This window comes from Phyllobates terribilis, unplaced genomic scaffold (assembly GCF_046119375.1).
Source record: "Phyllobates terribilis strain yellow unplaced genomic scaffold, ASM4611937v1 Scaffold_3__8_contigs__length_932513732, whole genome shotgun sequence".
In the NCBI taxonomy this organism is placed as follows: Eukaryota; Metazoa; Chordata; class Amphibia; order Anura; family Dendrobatidae; genus Phyllobates; species Phyllobates terribilis.
This window is the reverse complement of record NW_027362763.1, coordinates 859,065,524-859,087,555: the sequence shown is the minus strand read 5'-3', so window position 1 is coordinate 859,087,555 and position 22,032 is coordinate 859,065,524. Positions and strand designations below refer to the sequence as shown.

Sequence of the window (22,032 nt, the reverse complement as noted above, 5' to 3'; positions counted from 1 at the left end):
GTAGTGTAATGTCGGTGTATTAATATACTCAACTACAGCGGTCTCCTCTGGTGTCCAGCACTGTTGCGCTCCTCTTCTGAGCGACGTCACCGCTCTTCAGAGCCTTTTACAATGTAAGCCTATGAAGCGTCAGAACAAGGCTCCTGCGTAGAGTGATCCGGAGAGTCTGGTGAGCAGTGACGTCATTCACGAGGACCAGAACAGCGTTGGATAACGGTGACGGTAGGTGAGTATATTGACACCCTAACAGTACACTACATACACAGATTTAGAGAAAAAATTAATCGCAGGCTTCTTTAATCACTTCAGCGTCACATAGTGGTTAAAAACAATGTATACTCCCCTTCCGTGTTCCAGCAATGTCGGCGCTTTTATTCTCGGCGGGTCATATGACATTGTTAGGTCCTGTTACTGCTGCAGCCAATCAGCGACCACTGATATATTGCAGCTCATCAGTATTTTGCCTTATCAGACGTCCACTCTGACTAAATCGTTAAGGTTGCAGCACCGATGTTGTTGGATCGCAGTCTGACTAAAGAGGTCTGCGCATGTCTACCCCATTCGGAAGTCATAGCATCATTGCAGCCTGTAATTGGCTGCAGTGGTCAGGTGACTAGAAGAGCGCGTCATTGGAGAAACATCCAGAACCACAACCTGTCCGCCTCTTTAAGAAAATTGGAACTGATCTCTGTTGTTGCGAGTCGCTGTTGCAGGAGGAACAAAGCTGTACCATTCAGTGTTACTTCCGGCTGCCACCAAAGCTAATAATTGATCAGTGAGGGTGCCATGTGTTGGACCCCCTCCAATCTAATACTGATGATCTGTCCAGGATATGGGTCATGTATATTCTATCTGCAGACGACACCTTTAAGGCTGTTCAGGCATGTTTCTATTAAAGCCATGGTGTGGCAGCCTTCTGTTGTGGAAATATCCATTTGCTACATCCACAAATTATTTTTTGTCACTTTGATAAATTGCAAAGTTTCTTAACGGCATCCCATTAACAAAGTCAAGAGGTCTATATTTAAAGATGAGCTTTTTTCAGCATTTATATGGAGTGGCGCAGGTTCATGATTCTCATTGACTATTGTGTCGTGTTGTTGCAGTTTATGTGGCATTATCCCAGGGCTGAGCAGCGTCTTCTTACCTCGGATGAACCCTTTTGTGCTGATTGACGTGGCTGGAGCACTAGCACTCTGCATTACCTACATGTTGATTGAAATCAAGTAAGTGTGCTACTTGTAAAAGAAGAAGAAATAGTATTGTCACGTATACATTGCTTTGCAGGATGACAGTCTAATCTGTTCAGCGCCATAGAACATTTCTTCCTATAGAAGTCCGATCACTGGCGTGTACATATGACTTCTTTCTCTACTGACTGTGTAACCTGTTAATGTCTGAAGCATGAACATCGGCGTGTAGGCAAATGTCCAGGGTGTAATTGGATCACTCGTTTTACAAGAAGCGATTCCTAAAATAATTTTATTAGTGTTTGTTAGTTATGTAATCCTTTAATATAACCTTTATTTCCTCAGTTACGACTATGCAGTTGTGACTTGGTTTATTTTCCAGCACTGGCTTTGTCCCTGTTTATTATGTGACTTTATTTTTCTTTAGAGACTTTTTTCTTCCCTCGCTTGTTAATTTTCTTTTTTGCTATGAAGGGTATTGTTAGTGTAACATCATCAATTTCTGTCCAGATAAATAGTATTAATGCACATTTTGTGTTTGCAGCAACTATTTTGCAGTGGACACCGCATCAGCTGTCGCCATTGCTCTTATGACATTTGGTACCATGTATCCGATGAGCGTTTACAGTGGCAAAGTATTACTCCAAGTAAGATTTTTTTTCTTTTTTAACTATGGTGTAATATGCAGTTTCTATACCTTTCTAAATTTTATATAAAATGATATGTCTAGTGTTAGACAGCTCTGTAAAGTATATTGACCCTGAACTTCTATCAGTGGCAGAATTTTGTGATTATGGGGCTTTCTAAGGGAAGAGTTAAACGGCTGTATAACTTGGACGAGGATCACAACGCAATGCTCAGACTGACCGGCAGCTCTCCCGACTTGAGCGTGACAGCTTCATGTATTCTGGTCGGGAAAGCCGCCGGGCAGTCCGAGCATTGCTTTGTGATCCCCGTCCAAGTTATACGGCCATCCACTTTTTCCTAATGGGAAACTCTTAATTTGAAACTCCGACCACTACAAAGTTTTGAATAAAGAAATAATGACCCTTACATCACATAAATTTATTGCTACAAAAAATAAATTGTAAGGTTGTTGTCTTCTGCGCACAACTCCTCACTACAGGGCAGGTTCCCCAATGATCAGTTAATCAGGTGTTCTCCCCATCTGGATACCCGAGAGGGGGACACACTTATACAGGGGGCCTGAGCAAGGGGCTCTCTTCTAATCATGATTTTACAATGGGTATGGAGGGTTGTATAGCAAAACCTTTTAAAGACTAAAAGTAGGTAAAAATAGCAAAGAAGAGCATGCATTGTACTGCTGAAGAAATTCCCTGGGTTGATTGATGAATGTGCGGTATGTATGTGGACATACTGGTTGGATGGGAAGCACATTCTTGCATTCCACTTTCCTTGGTTTAGCTGCATTTTTGCAGTAGAGGGAGAGTCACCTCTAGGTCCAGATGTATTTTACGTGCAGAAGAAGAGCTACTTAGTATAAGGCACAATGTGGTGATATTTCCCAGTAGCGTTCAAAAATGAATTACTAAAAAAACTAACTATTGCTCCGTGATCACGTCTGTAGAAATAATGATATAGTGGTGAAATAAAATTGTTATTCTTTTTTTAAATAGGGTTGTTCCTTCTTAGACCTTTTATGACATGTGCAGGACATGCCACGAATGTCTGATAGATGCGCGTCCTACTGTCTGTAAGACGGGGACCTGTCTCACCCAGCTGGGGATGGAGAGGTGGCCGCACATACGCTGCTCCCTCCATTCACTTATAAGAGAGTTAGCAAGGAACTATTGTCATTTTCCTAACATTTCAATGTTAATGTTGTTTTGGTGCAGGACAAGGCAGCTGCAGGTTATTATTACTGTCATAGGCACGCTGTAAAAATGTGTTTTGTGCTGTGACATATTCCTTATAACGTTACGATCCATGTTCTTTATATCTAAAGTGATTGCTAAATATGTGCCAGAAAGCCTTGCCGACCCATTACACTACAAGAAACAGCCCTAAAAGGGAACATTTGGCTTCCTGGGTGGCACTGGCGATCTCACATGTTGGCACGGCTGTGTGATTAATAAGACTAGCGCCATCTGTGGTAATCTTCAGGACTCAGCGGGCATTTACCCTGTGCCCAGTATCAGGAGGTCTGATTATGTCTATTTGACTTGGGGCTGCGCGATGGCGTGTAGCACTGCGGTCCTGAGATTGGAACCAGCAGAAGTTTGGATATTGTATAGACTTTTTGGGTACCCTATGTGTCGTTTAGTACCACGGCCAACTGGTGCTCACAAGAAACGACTAAGAGTTATTGGCTTCCATGTGCCTGGCCACAGTGTGTGCACATGGCTTTCTGAGAGGAGGAGAATAGATGGTGGTGACAGAAATGGCTGCGAATAATCACAAAATGTAATAATAATATAGGACTGCGACTTCACTGTGTCTTCACCGCCTGCCCAATTATCACTCCCATTTTACATGTTACTCGGATTAGGTGGTTGGAGTAGTTGTGGCCCATTAGGTAGGGATATGGAGAACTTCTCTCACTGCTTACATTGTGGCGCAGGAACCAGAAGGTCCAGTTCTTGTACCTATGTTTAGACCGCAATTAACCAAGTAATATACAGAACCAGTCAAAAGTGTGAACACTCCAATTGGAATATTGGTCTCTCTTTATTACGGCACATTTTATTATAAAGGCTTGTAGTTTAAAATGATTTTGGACAAAAACCTGAATTGTTTTAAAGGGAGAAAAACCAAACAAACCCCCTTACCGAGCCTTACCGATCTTCACCGTTCCTGTGTCAGTATTTCCCCCGTCCCAGCTGGTCTCTACTTTGTAGGCTCATCTTGATGCACCAGGAAACTGTCAATAGCCAGAGATTGGTATATGGCGAGTCATGGCTGGGTCCCATGGTTGGCTCAGTGGGCATTACTGGCTGTGTATCAGGACAGGCTCATAAAGAAGCGACCAGCAGAGAATGGGTAGGCGGCAGAATAGAAGATATGTGAAAACTATTAATTACTTTTTATTTTTTTTTAGCCAATCTCAGGCATTTTACAAATATTTTTATCTGCTGAACAACCCTATTAATGCCTGTGTATGAGTGAATTGTATTTAGGAATGAAAAATGTTGATCCTTAATTATTCAGTTATTTTAAGGATCACATAAGGGTATGCAATAAGTGTGTGCATAATGCATGTAGGGAGCCTGTCCCTTTTTATGTTAATTAGTGGAATGACCGTTACAGAGGTTGAATAAAAGAATGTCTTTCCTCATTCCTGCCTAATGCCAATCAGACGTGTCACCCAGAATGGTGGGCTCATAAATAGTCTTATTTTGGGTCTTTTATATTTGTGTGATATGGCTAGTACACCTAAACGAAGTCAAGAATAAAAAGACAATCCACAATTACTGTAAAGAATGCAGGTCAGTCATCATTGAAAATTTCAAGAACTCTTTAGTGTTTTTAAGAAACCTGATGTAATGAGGAATGCTGTGGGTTATGTTTTAAATGGAACCTGTCATTAGGTTCAGGCTGCCTGGTCCACGGACAGTACGAATTGGAGCCTAACTGCTCAATTGCGCTGCACTGTGGTGTTTCAGAGAACCTGGATTGAAAAGCTGTCAATCTCCCGCCCCCTCCAGTTGATTGACAGATCTTTTCCTATGTGCACGCATGGGAGAAATCTGTTAATTTACTGGAGCGAGGAAGGAGCTATTCGGGGGCTGCATCGGACTAGTCAAGGCTTTCCCTATGGCCCCCGGCCGGTTTTTCAAATGGTTTTCTCTGAAATGCAGCATTTCAAAGTAAAACATTTCTGGCTGTAATCGATCACTCAGACTCTGATTCCTGCTGCCTGTGATTTGGGCAACATGAATCTAGTGATTAGGTTGCCATAAATCATGAGAGCTAATATAATCATAAGTATGTCCACAAAAAAAAAATAATGAACGTATGGATTGCAATGTCAAAACGACTTGTTCTGTCTTTTTTTTAAGAGATGCTAATAAGAGGAAGAGATGAATGCATCTGATGCAGTTTAGCAGCTCCAGAGCCCACGCCATGTGCCTGAAAATATATTATAAAAAAATAATTACATAGGTGGGTTACAAAGAGGGCTATATCAAGCACCAGGATTTTCAGCCTTAAGATCGCAGAATTGATTATTGGATCAAATTCTAGATATCTCATAATTGTTTGATATTTGGTATATTAAATAATGCTTTGGAGCAGACATTGTATCTTGCTAGGAAATTCCTATGAGGAGATATAACCCTGCAACAGTGTGCGCTTCATACCATTATCCTGAGATGGCGGTGGCTGAGACCCATTAAAATCTCCTATCACGGGGTAGACTGGGTCCGATTTTATCATTACTTTTGCGCCTTTTTGTTCCTTGAGTGAAAATGGTTCTAATAATGACTTTTTTTCATTGGGCACCTTAAGCATCATTTCATTTGCACCTTTTCTAAGTTAAAGGGAACCTGTCCGCTATTGCAAATTGTCACTCCCTCCCTCAGGGGTGTGATCACATGATTATTGGGGCGATTAGTCTGGGGAAAACATTGTCCCCGTGACACAAGTTTTGGCATTTTAGCTGTTTACCAAAACATATTCAAGATACAGTTATGTAATCAATATGGGGTTAACCCCTTCACCCTAAGGCGATTTTTCCCTGTTTTCATTTTCTCCTCCCCTTCTTCCAAGAGCCATAACTTTTTTTTATTTTTCCATCTATATCTCCATTTTTTGTGGGAAAATTCTAAATGCGGTGAAATTGCAAAAAAATGTACCGTATATACTTGTGTATAAGCCGACTTTTTCAGCACATTTTTTATGCTGAAAAAGCCCCTTGTGCTTATACTCGAGTATATACTTACATTCCAACTCTGGAAGGTGGTGGAGGAGCGGTGCACAGGCAGTAGTCGGCTGCTGACGCTACCACATGTGCCCGCTGCTAAAGAAAATTAATATTCACTCCATTCCATGGGATTGAAGAGGATTGAATATTTATTCTCTTTAGTAATGGGCACACAGGATTGCTGAGCTGCAGCAGGATGCCAGCGGCTGCGATTGACAGTGTGCATTATTAAAGAAAATGAATTTTCACTCCTCTCCACGCTCATAGTTCCGAGGTGGAGAGGAGTGACTATCCCCGCAGCTCATCTCCGCGTCAGAGGGCGCATGGCATTGACATGGCAGAACAGGACGCAGCGCTGGAGCAGAGGGAGGGAAGGATGGTGAGTGGAAGTGTTTATTTTCTTCATGCGTGCAGTGATGATGGGGCCATGCATACCAGGATTGGGGATGAGGGGGCCATGCATACCAGGATTGGGGATGAGGGGGCCATGCATACCAGAATTCGGGATGAGGGGGCCATGCATACCTGGATTGGGGATGAGGGGGCCATGCATACCAGGATTGGGGATGAGGGGGCCATGCATACCAGGATTGGGGATGAGGGGGCCATGCATACCAGGATTGGGGATGAGAGGGCCATGCATACCAGGATTGGGGATGAGAGGGCCATGCATACCAGGATTGGGGATGAGAGGGCCATGCATACCAGGATTGGGGATGAGGGGGCCATGCATACCAGGATTGGGGATGAGGGGGCCATGCATACCAGGATTGGGGATGAGGGGGCCATGATACCAGGATTGGGGATGAAGGGGCCATACATACCAGGATTGGGGATGAGGGGGCCATACATACCAGGATTGGGGATGAGGGGGCCATACATACCAGGATTGGGGATGAGGGGGCCATACATACCAAGATTGGGGAAGAGGGGGCCATACATACCAAGATTGGGGATGAGGGGGCCATACATACCAAGATTGGGGATGAGGGGGCCATACATACCAAGATTGGGGATGAGGGGGCCATACATACCAAGATTGGGGATGAGGGGGCCATACATACCAAGATTGGGGATGAGGGGGCCATGAATACCAGGATTGGGGATGAAGGGGCCATGCATACCAGGATTGGGGATGAGGGGGCCATATATACCAAGATTGGGGATGAGGGGGCCATGCATAACAGGATTGGGGATGAGAGGGCCATGCATACCAGGATGGGGAAATTTACCAGTAGCTGCTGCATTTCCCACCATAGGCTTATACACAAGTCTGTAAGTTTTCCCAGCTTTTTGTGGTAAAATTAGGTGCCTCTGCTTATATTCGGGTTGGCTTATACTCGAGTATATACTTTAATTCCACAATTTGTTTTTTATTTACCATGTTCACTATATGATAAAAACTGACCTGGCAATATGATTTTACAAGTCAGTACGAGTACACAGATACCAGATCGTTTTTTTTTTTATTTGTTTTGTTTGTTTGTTTTTTTAAGTGGTGAAAAAAATTTGGAAATTTGTAAGAAAAAAATGGAAGAGAAACAGACCATTAGGCTGAAAAAAAGAAATCTATCACAGCGATAGCAGAAATGTTAGGAGAGGCCAAATCAACTATTTCATTCATGAGAAGTCGTATATTCAGGGCACTCACCACATAAATCTTCATTCAAGATTCCATAGATTTACATAAGGTGCATACAGGAAATATGCAGGAGACAAATGTGCTGTAGCAGCAATAGATGTTTCACGTCCTCAGACGCTTTCTCAAAGTACAAGTACATTCTGCAAAAAAAGAGCGCACTGGGGAGCTTGGGAACTCAAGAAGGCCTGGATGTCCATGGAAGATAACAGTGGTGGATGATCGCAGAATGCTTTCTTTTGTGAAGAAAAACCCCTTCACAACAACCACCCAAAGTGAAGAACACTCTCCAGGAATGAGGTGTTTCAGTATCTAAGTCTACCATAAAGAAAAGACTTTGTGAGAACAAATGCAGAGGGTTCATCATAAGGTGCAAACCGTTAATCAGCCTTAAAAATAGAAACGCAAGATTAGACTTTGCCAAAAAACATCTAAAGAAGCCAGCTCCGTTCTGGAAAAGCATCTTGTAACAGATGAAACTAAGATCAACCTGTACAAGAATGGTGGGAAGAAAAAAGTGTGGAGAAGGCTTGGAACGACTCATGATCCAAAGCACACCACATCCTCTGTAACACATGGTGGAGGCAGTGTGATGGCATGGGCATGCATGGCTTCCAATGACACTGGGTCACTCGTGTTTATTGATGATGTGACTGAAGACAGAAGCAGCTGGATGAATTCTGAAGTGTACAGGGCGAAACTTTCTGCTCAGATTCAACCAAATGCAGCAAGGTTGATTGGATGGAGCTTCACAGAACAGATGGACAATGACCCAAATTGATATATTGCAAAAGCAATCCAGGAGTTTAAGACAAAGAAGTGGAATATTCTGCAATGGCCGAGTAAATCACCAGATCTCAACCCCATCGAGCAGCATTTTACATGCTTAAGACAAAACTTAAGGCAGAAAGACCCACAAACAAGCAACATTGAAGTCAGCTGCAGTACAGAGCTTACAAAGCATCACAAAGGAGGAAACCCAGCGTTCAGTGACGTCCATGGCTTCCAGACTTCAGGCAGTCATTGCAAGCAAAGCATTCGCTACAGGATATTAAAATGAACATTTTATTTAAGGTAAAGATAATTTGTCCAATTACTTTTGAACCCCTGAAATGAGGAGACTTTGCAGAGAAATGGCTAAATTTCCTAAACGTGTCAGGATATTTTTGTTCAACCCCTTTAATTAAACCTGAAAGCCTACACTTCAATTGTATCTCAGTTGTTTCATTTGAAATAAAAAAAATAGTGTCATGCAGAGCACAAATCACGGAGATTTGGTTACGGTCCAAATATGTCTGTACCGAACTGTATGAGAACACACACTAATTTGGAGTACAGATGATATCAGTGAAATGGTCAGTACCTGACTCCTACTCCAGTGTTGTGCTTAACCAGAGAGTTAGTGAAATTCAGGTGTTGAGCTGACCCTTTCACTGCCATCATCTGTACTCCCAAGGCAGACAAATATACTTGGGTAGATCAGTGGTTTGGAAGCCATTTGCATGCTTTTTTTTACAGGAATGTAGACCAATCCTCTAAAAAGTGATTGTCTTCTGCAGAATATCCCATCAGTTGAGTTAGTGATAGGTCAGTTATTCTTTCTTATTACTTTTTGTTTTTACAACTGTGTTTTTTTTTGCTTTCATGTACTGCCCTGTACTTCTGTATGTTCCAAATCTTAAGAATGTAAGTGTGTTCCTCGCTGCTCTAATCCTGCCCACAACCTGGAAGAGGAGGAATGTAGCCACTTTACAGTGGTAGAGCAAAGTAAGCAATGTTGTCGGCATTTAGGCATGGTCTGTGGGTGCCTGGACTGGTTTTGGGGTGCGCTCATCTTATTTTAAGCCTAATATGTAAGGTGAGTGTGGAATACTGATTAACCCATTACTGTCATACCCAAGAAATGTGTAGTAAGTGGTGATCATGACAAGCTAACTAATAGAAAAGGTGCAAGTTACTGCTGAAAAGTCATGGGGTGCTTAATCACACTAGCTGGTCCTTGTAAAGGGGTTGATCACTACCGGATAACCCCAACTTAAATGCTAAAGTGTCAATAGTAAATAAAATATTTAACCCTTCCTCCCCGCAGGACCTACGTCTTTCCAGCAATGTCAGCGCTGTGTTTCTGAGTGATCATGTGACAGTATGTGACCTCATTGCTGCAGCCTTTCAGTTTTCTAGCAACCTCCCGGGCTGCGCAGAGGCTACTTAAAAAAAAAAAGAGAAAGGAAAGAAAGCCGAGAAGTGTTCAGCATAAATGGCCAACTTTTGGATAAGCATCTTTGGTGGCTATCTGCTAAAGGGAGAATGCCAAGATTTGTCTTGATAACAGCCTGGCACAAAGGGTGGATTGAAGAATTTAAAGGGAACCTGTCATGTGAAAAAATGCTGTTAATCTTCAGGTTAAGGTTAATAGTGTTCTGAAGCTGTGCGGCCACAGCCCTGAAAGTCTCACTACTGAGAGGAAATGAACCTTATTCCTCCCCATAATAGAGGCGCGACTTCAGTGGTGACTGTAACTCCGCCCCTGGCACTCACTGACAGCCAGCTCTACCATGTATCAGTACAGAGCTGGCTGTCAGTGAGTGCCAGGGCACGGTTACCGCTGCCGCTCATTATGTGGTGACTTAAGCTGTGCCTCTATGACTGAAAGCTGGAGCCTTCTGAGAGGAATAACGTTAATTTCCTTCCCGCAGCCAGGCTTTTTAGTACGGCGGCCGCACAGTTTCAGAACCGCTATTAACCTGCAGATTAACCCTATATCTGCAGATTAATAGCGTTTTTTTCACATGACAGGTTCCTCTTAAACTTTGAGAGAATTTTTAAATGCATTTTTTGGTCACCTTGTCTTTTCATGTCTACTTGGTTCGAGTAATTGTAATATCCTAAAAAAATGTAAAGAAGTAAAAATCAAGAAAAGTCTGAGTAACCCTACGACTGGTACTGTATATTCCATCTTCCTGTTCTGAATGGCTAGTGACATTCATTGTCATTGAGATGTAGACGGATTGAGGTGTAGCAACTTCTTCTCATCACATGTACTCACATTCGCGTTTAGCGTGAATGCATCTCATCACATCACTTGTGGGTGTTGTTTCAGTAAATGACAGCTCTGACAAACACTTATCGCATGAACCCCAGCCAAATACAACACACACGTACTAACAGATCCTTGTTTTACCTATAAACAAATCTGCTTCCGATATGTATCACGTTCACACCATTATATGCTGTGGCTTCTGATCATTGGGGGATAGATTGTAGATCTACACCTGCAGATTGTAAGCCCGTGAGGGGCAGGGTCCCCTCCCCCTCTGTACCTGTCTGACAGTCTGTTTACTTGCATATTTGTATGTATATATATGTAATCTCTTTTTCACATAAACAGCACCCTGCAATTAACTAATAATGATAATCTAAAGTAATTGTGCAGTCTGCAGAAATTGTTCATTCATTATAACTAATGGCTTGTTTTATTTCTTTTCCTGAAGACTACACCACCGCATGTCATTGGCCAACTGGATAAACTACTTCGAGAGGTAAGAAAAGAAAAACCAAGGGAACGAAAGTCATGCATTTATTGGCTTTTCCACCACTTTATAAAAAATAAAAAAATAAAAAAGTACAGATCAGTATGGTCTAAAAATAATGCGTATGCAATCAGTACCAAGCAAATACAGCATACGTTTTATTGCACCACTTCTTAAAACTATGAAAAAAATAAACCTGGGATTTAAAATAAATAAATAAAACTAAATAATAATGTATACCCACCAACTAACCCTCCGCAACTCCTATCGGAGTGCTGTTACGGCCCCCCCATCGTTCTGTGATGGCACCTGGAGGATCCTTTATGCAGGTGCTATCCGAGACCTGGAAATGTAATGCACAAGTGTAAGGAGTGGCTGCTACTGTTTAAGCAAAGTGAACAAAAGGTGGAGATGTTGTTTTAAACACCGAGAAACCAATTTTGTGATTGCAAGGGCGATACATCAGTCATTTAGTTGCTGCTCATAATTAGCTTTGTCATGCGTCTTCCAAATGAAAACCACGAGAATACAAATAGGAAAATGGCACATTTATGCTCCATCGCTAAGGATTAGGGACCATCTTACCATCACTTATTGAATGAAGATGTGTTGCAATACTAGTTGCTATTCATGGACAGATATGACACCCTTCCTGGAAAAAAAAGTCCTTTTATAACCCTGGACAACCCCCTTAAAGAATTATAAATTAGTTTTCATTTTTGAGTCATTAACCCTTTTACCACATATACCCAACTGTATGGATAGCCATTCGGGCACCCATGCATCCTAATCCCGCACCCCAGTCATTGCTGAGATTCATAGGAGATTGTTAATTTTGCTTTTTTTCTTTTTCAATGCCAAAGCAATTAAAGAGTTGCATGTTGCAGTTCCCTAAAAATGTTACAGGTAGTTAAAATAGAAAATTGAAAAAAATAAACAGTTTGTAAAAAGCCCCCTCTCCTTCACCCCCCCTCAGCCACTCCCCTACCCTGACTGCCTTTTGGAAACCAAAAAATTAAAGTTACGGTAAGCTTGTTTGGCAATGTTGCATTCATAAAGTCCCATCTGTGAAAACTGAAATTATTTAACTTCTATGGTAAATTCCATAAAGAAGAAAAAGTCAAAACTGCACCATTGTTTTAGGTCCATGCGTCTCCTCAAAGAAAATGCAATAGAAAGCGATGAAATGGTACCAATAAAAAGTAAAAATAATAATTGGTCTCAGGAAATGGTGGCCTTTTTTTCTTTACAAAAGTTCAGAATATTTTAAAATCAGTACAATACATATTAAAAAAAAAAATATATATATATAATATATATATATATATATATATATATATATATTTGGTATTACTGTAATTGTTCTGACCTGAAGAATCAGTCATGTTTCCAGGTCATTCCTACCGCACACTGAGCACTATAAGATCGAAGAAAAAAAAGTCACCACATAAAATGAAGGATGTCATTCAAAACTACAACTTGTTCCACACAAAAATAACCTCTCAACGGAGAAATAAAAAATGCTATATCTTGGAAGAAGGGGAGGAAAAAACGAAAACTGCAACTTAACCTATCAGCTCTGGCAACTCCTCTATTTAAAGGGACTCTATCAGCACAGAATGATTGTTCAAACCAAGTACAGGCACTCGGTGGAACTTGGTGTGTCCAAACACTTAATTACACCTTCCCACCTGCTTGGTTTCCATCTCTCTGGCTCTATGAAGCCAGTGCCGTCAATCAAAGAGGCTGTGGTAGAGAGAGATGGAAAACAAGCAGGTGGGAAGATGTATATAAATGACTGGCCCCACCATGATGCATCGAGCGCCTGTACTTGGTTTGAACAGTTATTCTGTGCTGACAGAGTCCCTTTAAAAGACTCTGTCAGAGATTGGTAGCGGCATGTAAATGGTTAAACTGCATCGATCCATACTAGCCCCGGTCGCTGCTGTTACAGGCAGATTCTGGTTATATAACAGAGCTGCCATCTACCGTTTAGAGGGTGGACTCAGCTCCTGAGCCCACCCCAAACATGGCAACCTGACGTAGGACGTCGGGAAGGGGCTAAAATTTGCCATGTCATACACAATGGTGGTTAAAAACCCATTTATTAGATTTGTTTGTGTATTGCTATTAACATTATAAGTATGTTACTATTTTAACTTTTGTTTTAATACATTGTGTTCTTTTTGTATTGTCATTACTTAGGTATCTACATTAGATGGTGTTCTAGAAGTCCGCAATGAGCATTTTTGGACTCTGGGATTTGGGACCATGGTATGTAAGAAGATGTGGCTACATATGTATTATGCAACAGTTATATACATTATATAGGTTCATCTGTGCACTGAGCTGTAGATCTTCACAGCGTGGTGGTCATATATGTGTGTGTGTGTGTGTGTGTGTATACACACTCACACTGGAGAACTGCGGGACAGGCTTTGGTTCTATTTTCCTAAAGGGTTAATCCCAGCTTCATAAATGGGAATTGTCGAATAGTGCTTGCAAATACAAGAAATTTTGCAATATACAGCTTATTAACCATTTCAACTGTTCTTGTGATATTAACAGGCACGTTGCCTTGGAAGCCAACCATCGCTGCTTGCTAACATGCGCAGCACTTGCAAGCTCTTTTCCATTGAGCTTGTAAGTACTGTTTTGAAGCTGGCGAGGATCTCTGGAGCACAATTATATCTCCTAATCACTGCCAGCTTCAGCACAGTACTTACAAGCTAGACGGCAGCAGTGGTGGCCGGTCTCCTTAGCAACAAGCTGTAAATAAAAGAAAAGTGTTAATATCTCAAGATCGGGTGCAAATTTAAATAAGCAGTAAATTGTAAAATTGCTTGTTTCAGAAGCACTATCCAACAGTGTCCATCTCTGAAGATGGGATTAACCCTTTAATCTTTACTTAGGATTTACATTTAGACCAAGCAAAGAGGGCATTTCAGACGTTACAACTAGATTTTCAGGTAAATTTTCATATTTTTCCCGTACTTTTCAGGCTGGTTCAGTTCAAGTTCGGATTAGAAGAGACGCTAATGAGCAGCTGGTGTTGGCTCATGTTACAAACCGACTCAATACATTGGTCTCTACTCTTACGGTTCAGATCTTCAAGGACGAATGGTCCAGGCCCGTCTTGTCTTCTGGTCCCATGCCATCCAACATGCTGAACATGTCAGACCATCACATCATTCAGATGCCATCTCTGAAATCTCCAGTTGATGAATTAAGTCCTTTGACTTCAACACCCTCAAAGCCCAGCAGCCCACCTCCTGAATTTGCCTTTAATACACCAGGCAAGAATATCAATCCTGTTATTCTTCAAAATGCACAAACGAGGCCATACGGCCTAGGACTCCAGTACAGTTCTGCACAGTACGGTGCTACATTTAGCCAAGGACTTGGAGTGCCTGGCATTGGTGGCACACAGGGTTTAAGGACTGGTATTACAAATGTTGCGAACAGATATGGAACATACACTCCGGGACAGTTCACACAGTTCAAACAGTGACTTCATTTGTTGGGGGTTTTACTGCCATTTTGGAAAGTTTTCGTTTGTTGGAGGTGAAAACTTTGAGAGATCAGGACATTCAGACCTATCCGTTTTAATCTTTTCTTTTGACTGTCACTGATACATTCCACTTTTTTGTTTACTTTTCTTCCCTTCAAACTCCTTAAAGTGTTTGCGGTATAAAGCAAGAAACTTATTTTAATAAATTAAATGGCCACCATCTACTTTCACCGATATTTTTCTATATTCATGTTTTATTCACTTTGGCCTTTGGAGAACATTGTAAGATAGACCTATGGTAATTTACACGTGTGTGTACACTCCCTAATGATCAGTGAAGAAATTATACAAGGGTGGAGAGAACTCTTGATCGTATCTATGGAGAAATAATCTACTACACATTGCAACTCTTAATTTTTAAGGTTGTACACATCCAAGAACTAGCAGCTCTTAGTCGGCAAACTATGTGCACCCTGCTGTAGAAAATATTCAAAATGGTAGTGAAGGTTTCAATGAGTTGGAATATAGTACCTGGTTTCCAGTAGTTTACTTACGTCAAGCTCCAGCGTTGTCTATTACAACGTTCACTGGTACATGACAAGAATCGCAGAGGAAAACGTAGGGATCCTGCCTTACAAATTGCCAGGCACTGCCTTCTTCCAGGCCCCTGAAGGTATAAATAGATGCAGACTGTGCTATTTTTGCCATTAAAAATATTTGAGATCCCTCAAAGGAAAAAATGCTAATGTGAAGTCTCCCGCAGTTATTGCGTTAACAGCCTTTCTACCATCTTACGTGTATTTTAAATTTTAAAGGGAACCTGTTCAGTCCAGAAATGTTATTTACCTGCAGATATAGGGTTAATCTACAGGTAAATGGCGTTTAAATCCTGTGTTGCCGATTTGCAGCAGCTACAGGGGAAAGAACATGTTTTATTTTCCATATGACTGCTCGCTTTCAGTCATCGGGATGGTACAGGGAGCTGTAGCAGTCACTGTTCACTCATTCCCCAGCACTTTGACAACCTTCTATGCAACGTGTGTGTGCGCGTAGCTGACTGTCAATTACAGTGCCGTGAGTGTACACTGAGCAGTAACTGAAACTGCTCACTGCGCCGTGCCGATGACTGTAAGCCAGCGGCTGCAGGGAGAATAAAACTGTTTTATCCCTGCAGCCGTAACTCCAGTAAACTGGCTACACAGGATTAAAACCCTATATTCCTGCAGAATAACCCTATATCCGTTGATAAATAGTGTTTCTGGACATGACCGGTTCACTTTAAAAGGAACATGTCAGCTAATACATGCTGCCCAATCTATGGCACGTAACGGGCACTAGCTGTGTAATCTCAGCCGGGTATGTTTGAATCTGCCTAAAAATTTTGTACATTACTGTAGTAATAGTATTAGTAGAAGTAGTAGTATACTTCATAATTTAATGCCACATGGAAGAGGCATTTTCTAAGTTTTATAGGAGAGGGGAGCAATTTAATTATCCATTAAAATTCCATCTGTCTGAACAGTACACAGTTGCCACATCATTTTGTTGCTGCTAGGACTGAGAGTTTGTTAGAAGCAGCATTTTTACTGCATCTTACTTATTTTTTCCTTGCAGATTTGAACCATTAAAAGAAATTTGTTTTTTTAAATCTCTAACGTCAATTTTTTTTCTACGTTTTTCACCCATTCAAATGATTTCGGGAAAAAACGCAAAGAAAAACACACAGACAATTCACGTAAAAACACATTAAAAAATGTATAAAAAAATGCGCTTATTTTACATAGAGTTTTTCCTGCCAACACTCTGATTTTGGGTGCAGACAAATCTGCTGCAAATACTCAACGTGTGCACAGGCCCTGATAAGGAACAGATAAATGTTAGAAATCCGTGCTTTCAATCAAGATTTGTACTACTAAAGTTTTATCTTCTACCTGCTGTGATCTAACCAGAGCATAAGATCATAGTAGAAGGCAATCAGCCCTTTTGTTACTTAATCATTGTCATACAGATTCTAATAACATTTGTTTAATGATCTGCAATTGTTAATTAGAAATTCATTATGCATTTAGGAATATGAACAAATTAATCAAACTGCCTGTCCTCCTTTATATTAACGCATTCCCACAATGTCATGTAATTTAATTGTTCAAAATAGACTGGAGAAAAGCAGGGACTTGGAAGTTACTTACATGAATTTTTTTTTTTTTTTTTACATGAACACCAACATATCCCATTATAAAGGGATTTTACAAAGTTTCATAACTTTCCACGCTGGAGAAAATGATGAAAAAAAAACAAACTGTATTTACGCTTTAATGACTGCAAAGCAACTTTGATTCTTTTTTACTGGGCAAACAGTTCAGGCATAAGGAAATCACACGGTGAGGAATAAACTGGTATAGTGATAAAGGACCTGCCTGCGCTTAAAAGCACAGGAGGAGGGAAGAGGGGAGTTAGTCAAGACTGGTGCTTCTGTCGCCAGTCTTGATAAAGTGTTTTGTGTAGTAAGATGTTCCAAATTCATTAAAGGGAACCTGTCGCCACAAAAAAACGCTATTAACCTGCATATATGGGGTTAATCTGCAGGATAATAGCGTTACTAACCTGCCCGGCGCCTGCACGTAGCCTAACACTGCGGGGAGAAAATGAACTTTATTCCCCCCTACAGAGTTCCGATTTCAGTCATCCACCGCTCTGAGTATACAGATCGGTGGCTGTAACCGCGCCACCGGCCGTGACTGACACTTGCTCTGCATTGGGGCTGTCAGTCAGGGCTGGGGACTTGGTTACAGCCGCTGCTCTGTATACTCAGAGCCATGACTGACAGCTGGCCCCAGAGCCGAGCGAGTGTCAGTCAGGGCCAGGGGTGCGGTTTCAGTCACAGGGGCAGCGTCGGCGCTGGTTCATTCACCACTCTGAGTATACCTAGCGGCAACTATAACCGCGCCCCCCTGCATTAGGGACGGCTGTCAGTCAGGGCCGGGGGCAGTTACAGCCGTCCCTTTGTATATTCAGAGCGGTGACTGATGAATTGGCGCCGCCAGACTAAAATGAGAACACTGCCGGGCAGAATAAAGTTAATTTTCTCCCCGCAGCGTTGGGCTAAGTGTAGACGCCGGACATCATAATAACGCTATTAACCTGCAGATTAACCCCATGTCTGCAGGTTAATAACCTTTTTTCTGGCGACAGATTTCCTTTAAGAATCTTTTTGTCTAGGAATGTATCTTCCGTGAATAAGGACTAAGTTTTAATCTGAAACATGTAGGAATTCACTCATACACTTTTGTAGTATTGGGATGGTCCATTTTCATCTTTAATGGAATAAAGGGTTTTTTTGCATATTTTTATTAAAAAAAATGGCTGGATTTCTCCTTTCTTTTCATCTTTTTGGCTACTCATATGCTGGAATCAGAAATCTTTTTCAGCTATTATGTGGAGTGGATTTCTGCTGTAATTTACACCATTTTTTTCTTAAAGGGATTGTCTAGGTAAAACAAGTTACCACTTATCAGACCCGCACCAATCACCAGATCTGGAAATTTTTATCTCCAATGGGGAACTTCAATCCCTGTTACAAAATGGGGTAGCAGATCAGGCGCACATCTGCAGCTCCATTCATTATCTGTGGGGTCGCCAGTAAAAGCTGAACACAACCCTTGGCAGCACCGTAGGGAATGAATGGAGCGGTGGCGGAGCATGCGCACTGCTGTTCCATTCTAACGGGAATAAAAGGTCCCACTTCTGCTGATTATGGTGGATCCCAGGAGTCCTGTGGATAGGTGATTAACTTGTTTTAACTGGACAGTCCCTTTAAGTGATAGTGAATTGGGTACCATTTAACCAAGCTGCATCCAATCTTTGCGTTGCACAAAATATGGAACTCTTTTATACAGGAAAAAATTGGCATAAAGTGTATGCTGAACTCCCCCCATTTTACCTTTAACAGGACGGATCTGTAATGGTCTTGTGTTCAGTTTTCATATGGGAAACGTTGGCAAAACTGTGATTTACTCATTAGGAAGTCCTACAATAATGCAGTGAGTGATACATTATCCTAACAAATGATGCAGCAGTTCCCGTAATCTTGTCAACTCATAGTTATCTTACTAGTGAAATGATTATGCAGCAGAATAAACACGGTTGCGAATAAAATACACAAAACGCTTCCTATTTTTTATGTAACATCGCTCAGTCATCCTTGTCCGTATGATGTCAAGGTATACTTGTATACAGATGTGTATAATTTTGACAATAGTTTCTATGAAACTAGGAAATATGTAGGAACACCCACAGTGAGTGTCAGTAATCTGGTTAGACTTGTCTATAAATATGTTTAGAGAGAACATTTCAACTCCCTTTATCATTGATATGCAGAATGTTTCACGTTGCATTATGACTTGGCCACAGTTTCAATAAATCCAACTTTTAAATTGTGCACGACAAGGACCTGATTATTTGTTACATGAAATAAGTGGACCCCATCAATGTGACTTTTTCTGATATCTCCTCGCTGGAGAGCAAAATTCCAGTTTTCTTGATTAACTTGACCCATAATAGGCTTAAAGGGGTTTTCCTATGTATACCTTTTTCATTAAAAGTTTGCCTTTGCTCAGGTCTTTGTTGACAGGCTGCAGCGGTAATGTGATGACTACAGCCCACGTGATCGTTTCAGCCAATCATTGGGCTCTGCTGTGATTCCCATGTAGATCACATAAGACCTCTGAACCCAGTGATTGGTTGGAGCGATCACATGTCCTACACTCATGATGTCGGGACTGCAAACGGGAGCACAGAAAGGTGAGTAAGGCTGAGCTTATCATTTTTAACAAAAGCATGCTGATAGGTATGAAAAACTACTAAATGGAAAACCCCTTTATTAATACCAGCCATTATGGCCATTTATACCACAGTACAAATTATGGCAGCTGATGTATATATTGCCAGTCATAACTTAGACATTCAGTTGTCCAGCTAGGAACCTTTAATTTACATTTTGGAGAGAATGAGGCTTCATTGGCTTATACTATAAAAGCAACGTCTTCCCACATAAACCCAAGTGTGATCCGGTGAGTTGGAATTTCAATCACAGGATTAAGAAGTAGACCAGAGCGGTGCTGGAAACTGAGGAAGATGGCGATCGGTGAGTATACTAACGTACTCACAATACATTACATAACACACAAACACAAGGTTTAGGGAATAAAAAAAGTTTCATCGGGGAACTTCTACAACTCTGTCTCCCTCTAAGCAAACTTTCTCCTCCAACCTGTCCTGAGTGCAGCAGCCAGGGTCGTATTTCTGTCCAGCCACTACACCGATGCCTCCACCTTGTGCCAGTTATTGCACTGGTTGCCAATTCGCTACAGAATACAATGCAAACTTCTCACATGCAAAACTCTCCTCCCTCATCTCTGTCTATCACCCTACCCATGCTCTCCATTCTGCAATTGTTATCCAAGACTTCTCTCATGCTGCGCCAGTTTTCTGGCGTGCACTACCCCAGATGATCCGACTAAAACCTAGCCCCCCCATTTTTAAGCGTGCTTTAAGAACACATCTCTTTAGCCCAGTTTATCACCTCACTGCACTAATCTAAATCTTCCCTGTCCCCTGTTTTCCTCAGAATCTGGTCCCTCCTACTCATCTGTTTCCACATCCTCCATGCACCCAATAGCAGCATTTGGTAACTGTACTTACATAGCTACTAGCTGATGAGCGGATCATGCAGCTTATTTGAAATGTCCTATTTATTATACTGATGGCCTGACAAGGCATGACCTGCACTTTTAACCGATTGTGTTTCCCCTATTTCCTTACAGATTGTAAGATTACGAGCAGGGCCCTCACTCCTCCTGTAACTGTTGAACTATGTGTTACTTTGTATTGTCTTTATTGTCTGTACATGTACCCGCTTAATTGTAAAATGCTGCAGAATATATAAATAAAAGTATTATTAATATAACTCAATTTAATAACCTTTAACTAGACACAGACAAAAGAGCAGAGTTCCACTTCAGCCCTGCACTCATAACAGAGTGCATCATTTCTGCCAGGGATGTTCCTTTAAATTGAATTAGGAAGTTTCCATGTCGTGCTTTTTAAATCTCGTTATTTGAATTTTTGTCTATATGCTCACAGTGCGCCTAATTTGGTCATGCATCAGTCATATAGCGAGTATGTTTCATCAAAAAGATACATTTCTCTTCGACATTTACTTTTGTTCATAAACCCAGCATTCAGCATTGTTTTTCTGTTCCATGGTTCATGGGTTTAATCCAAACATCTCACTTAACTGGTTATCCAAAAACATTGGAGAGGTTTAAGACTGATGTTCTCTACAGGGGTTTTCATGTACTAAAATAAAAATTAAAAAATGAACTGGCTGTCTTCGCTTGAATCAGGATCTCTTTCCCTACATTATGCTGCTCTCGGATGAGGTAGCAAAAACCTGGTGACAATTACCTTTAATTGGCTCATCCTTGGATTCAATTTCAAGATACCTGAAGGTGCCTCGTTCATCTGTACAAACAATTTATACGCAAGTACAAACAAGATGGGAATGTCCAGCCATCATACCGCTCAGGAAGGAGACGGGTTCTGTGTCCCAGAGATGAACGTGCTTTGGTCCGACATGTGCATATCAACCCAAGGACAAAAGCAAAAGACCTTGTAAAGATGATGGTGGAAGTTGGTAAGATAGTGTCAATATCCACAGTGAAACGAGTACTGTATCAACATGGGCTAAAAGGTCACTCTGCCAGGAAGAAGTCATTACTCCAAAAAGAAACATAAAAAAAAGACAGATTAATGTTTGCAAATGCACACAGGAACAAAGACCTTCATTTTTGGAGACATGTCCTGTGGTCTGATGATTCTAAAAGTGAACTTTTTGGACATAATGATCATCGTTACATTTGGAGGAAAAAGGGAGAAGCTTGGAAGCCTAAAAACAGCATCCCAGCTGCAAAACATAGGGGTGGCAGCATCATATTGTGGTTTTTTTCTGCAGGAGAGACTGCTGTACTTCACAGAATAGATGGCATCATGAGAAAAGAAGATTATGTGGCAATACTGAAGCAACATTTCAAGACATTAGCCAGGAAGTTAAAGCTTGGGTGGAAATGAGTCTTCTTAATGGACACCTGCTGTGGATGGTGTGGATTCAACAGCTATCCACATGACATACCTATACCCAGATGTGGATAGCCACTTAAAATCTTGACATAACAGGGGCGGAGGGTGCGGAGTATGACTCAGAGATTCTCCCTGTGGTGTTC

General features: G+C 41.4%; 1 protein-coding gene across 1 annotated transcript in view; it reads left to right on the top strand.

The window, feature by feature from the left end:
• SLC30A6 (solute carrier family 30 member 6) overlaps positions 1-16,963 on the top strand; it is a 29,633-nt gene extending 12,670 nt beyond the window's left edge. Inside the window, exons 10-14 of the mRNA XM_073672565.1 lie at positions 1,107-1,226; positions 1,735-1,837; positions 11,203-11,250; positions 13,447-13,515; positions 14,243-16,963. Coding sequence (XP_073528666.1) covers positions 1,107-1,226; positions 1,735-1,837; positions 11,203-11,250; positions 13,447-13,515; positions 14,243-14,752 — 850 coding nt within the window. The 3' untranslated portion in view covers positions 14,753-16,963. The remainder of the gene's footprint in view (positions 1-1,106; positions 1,227-1,734; positions 1,838-11,202; positions 11,251-13,446; positions 13,516-14,242) is intronic.
• The last annotated feature ends 5,069 nt before the right edge of the window (positions 16,964-22,032 follow it).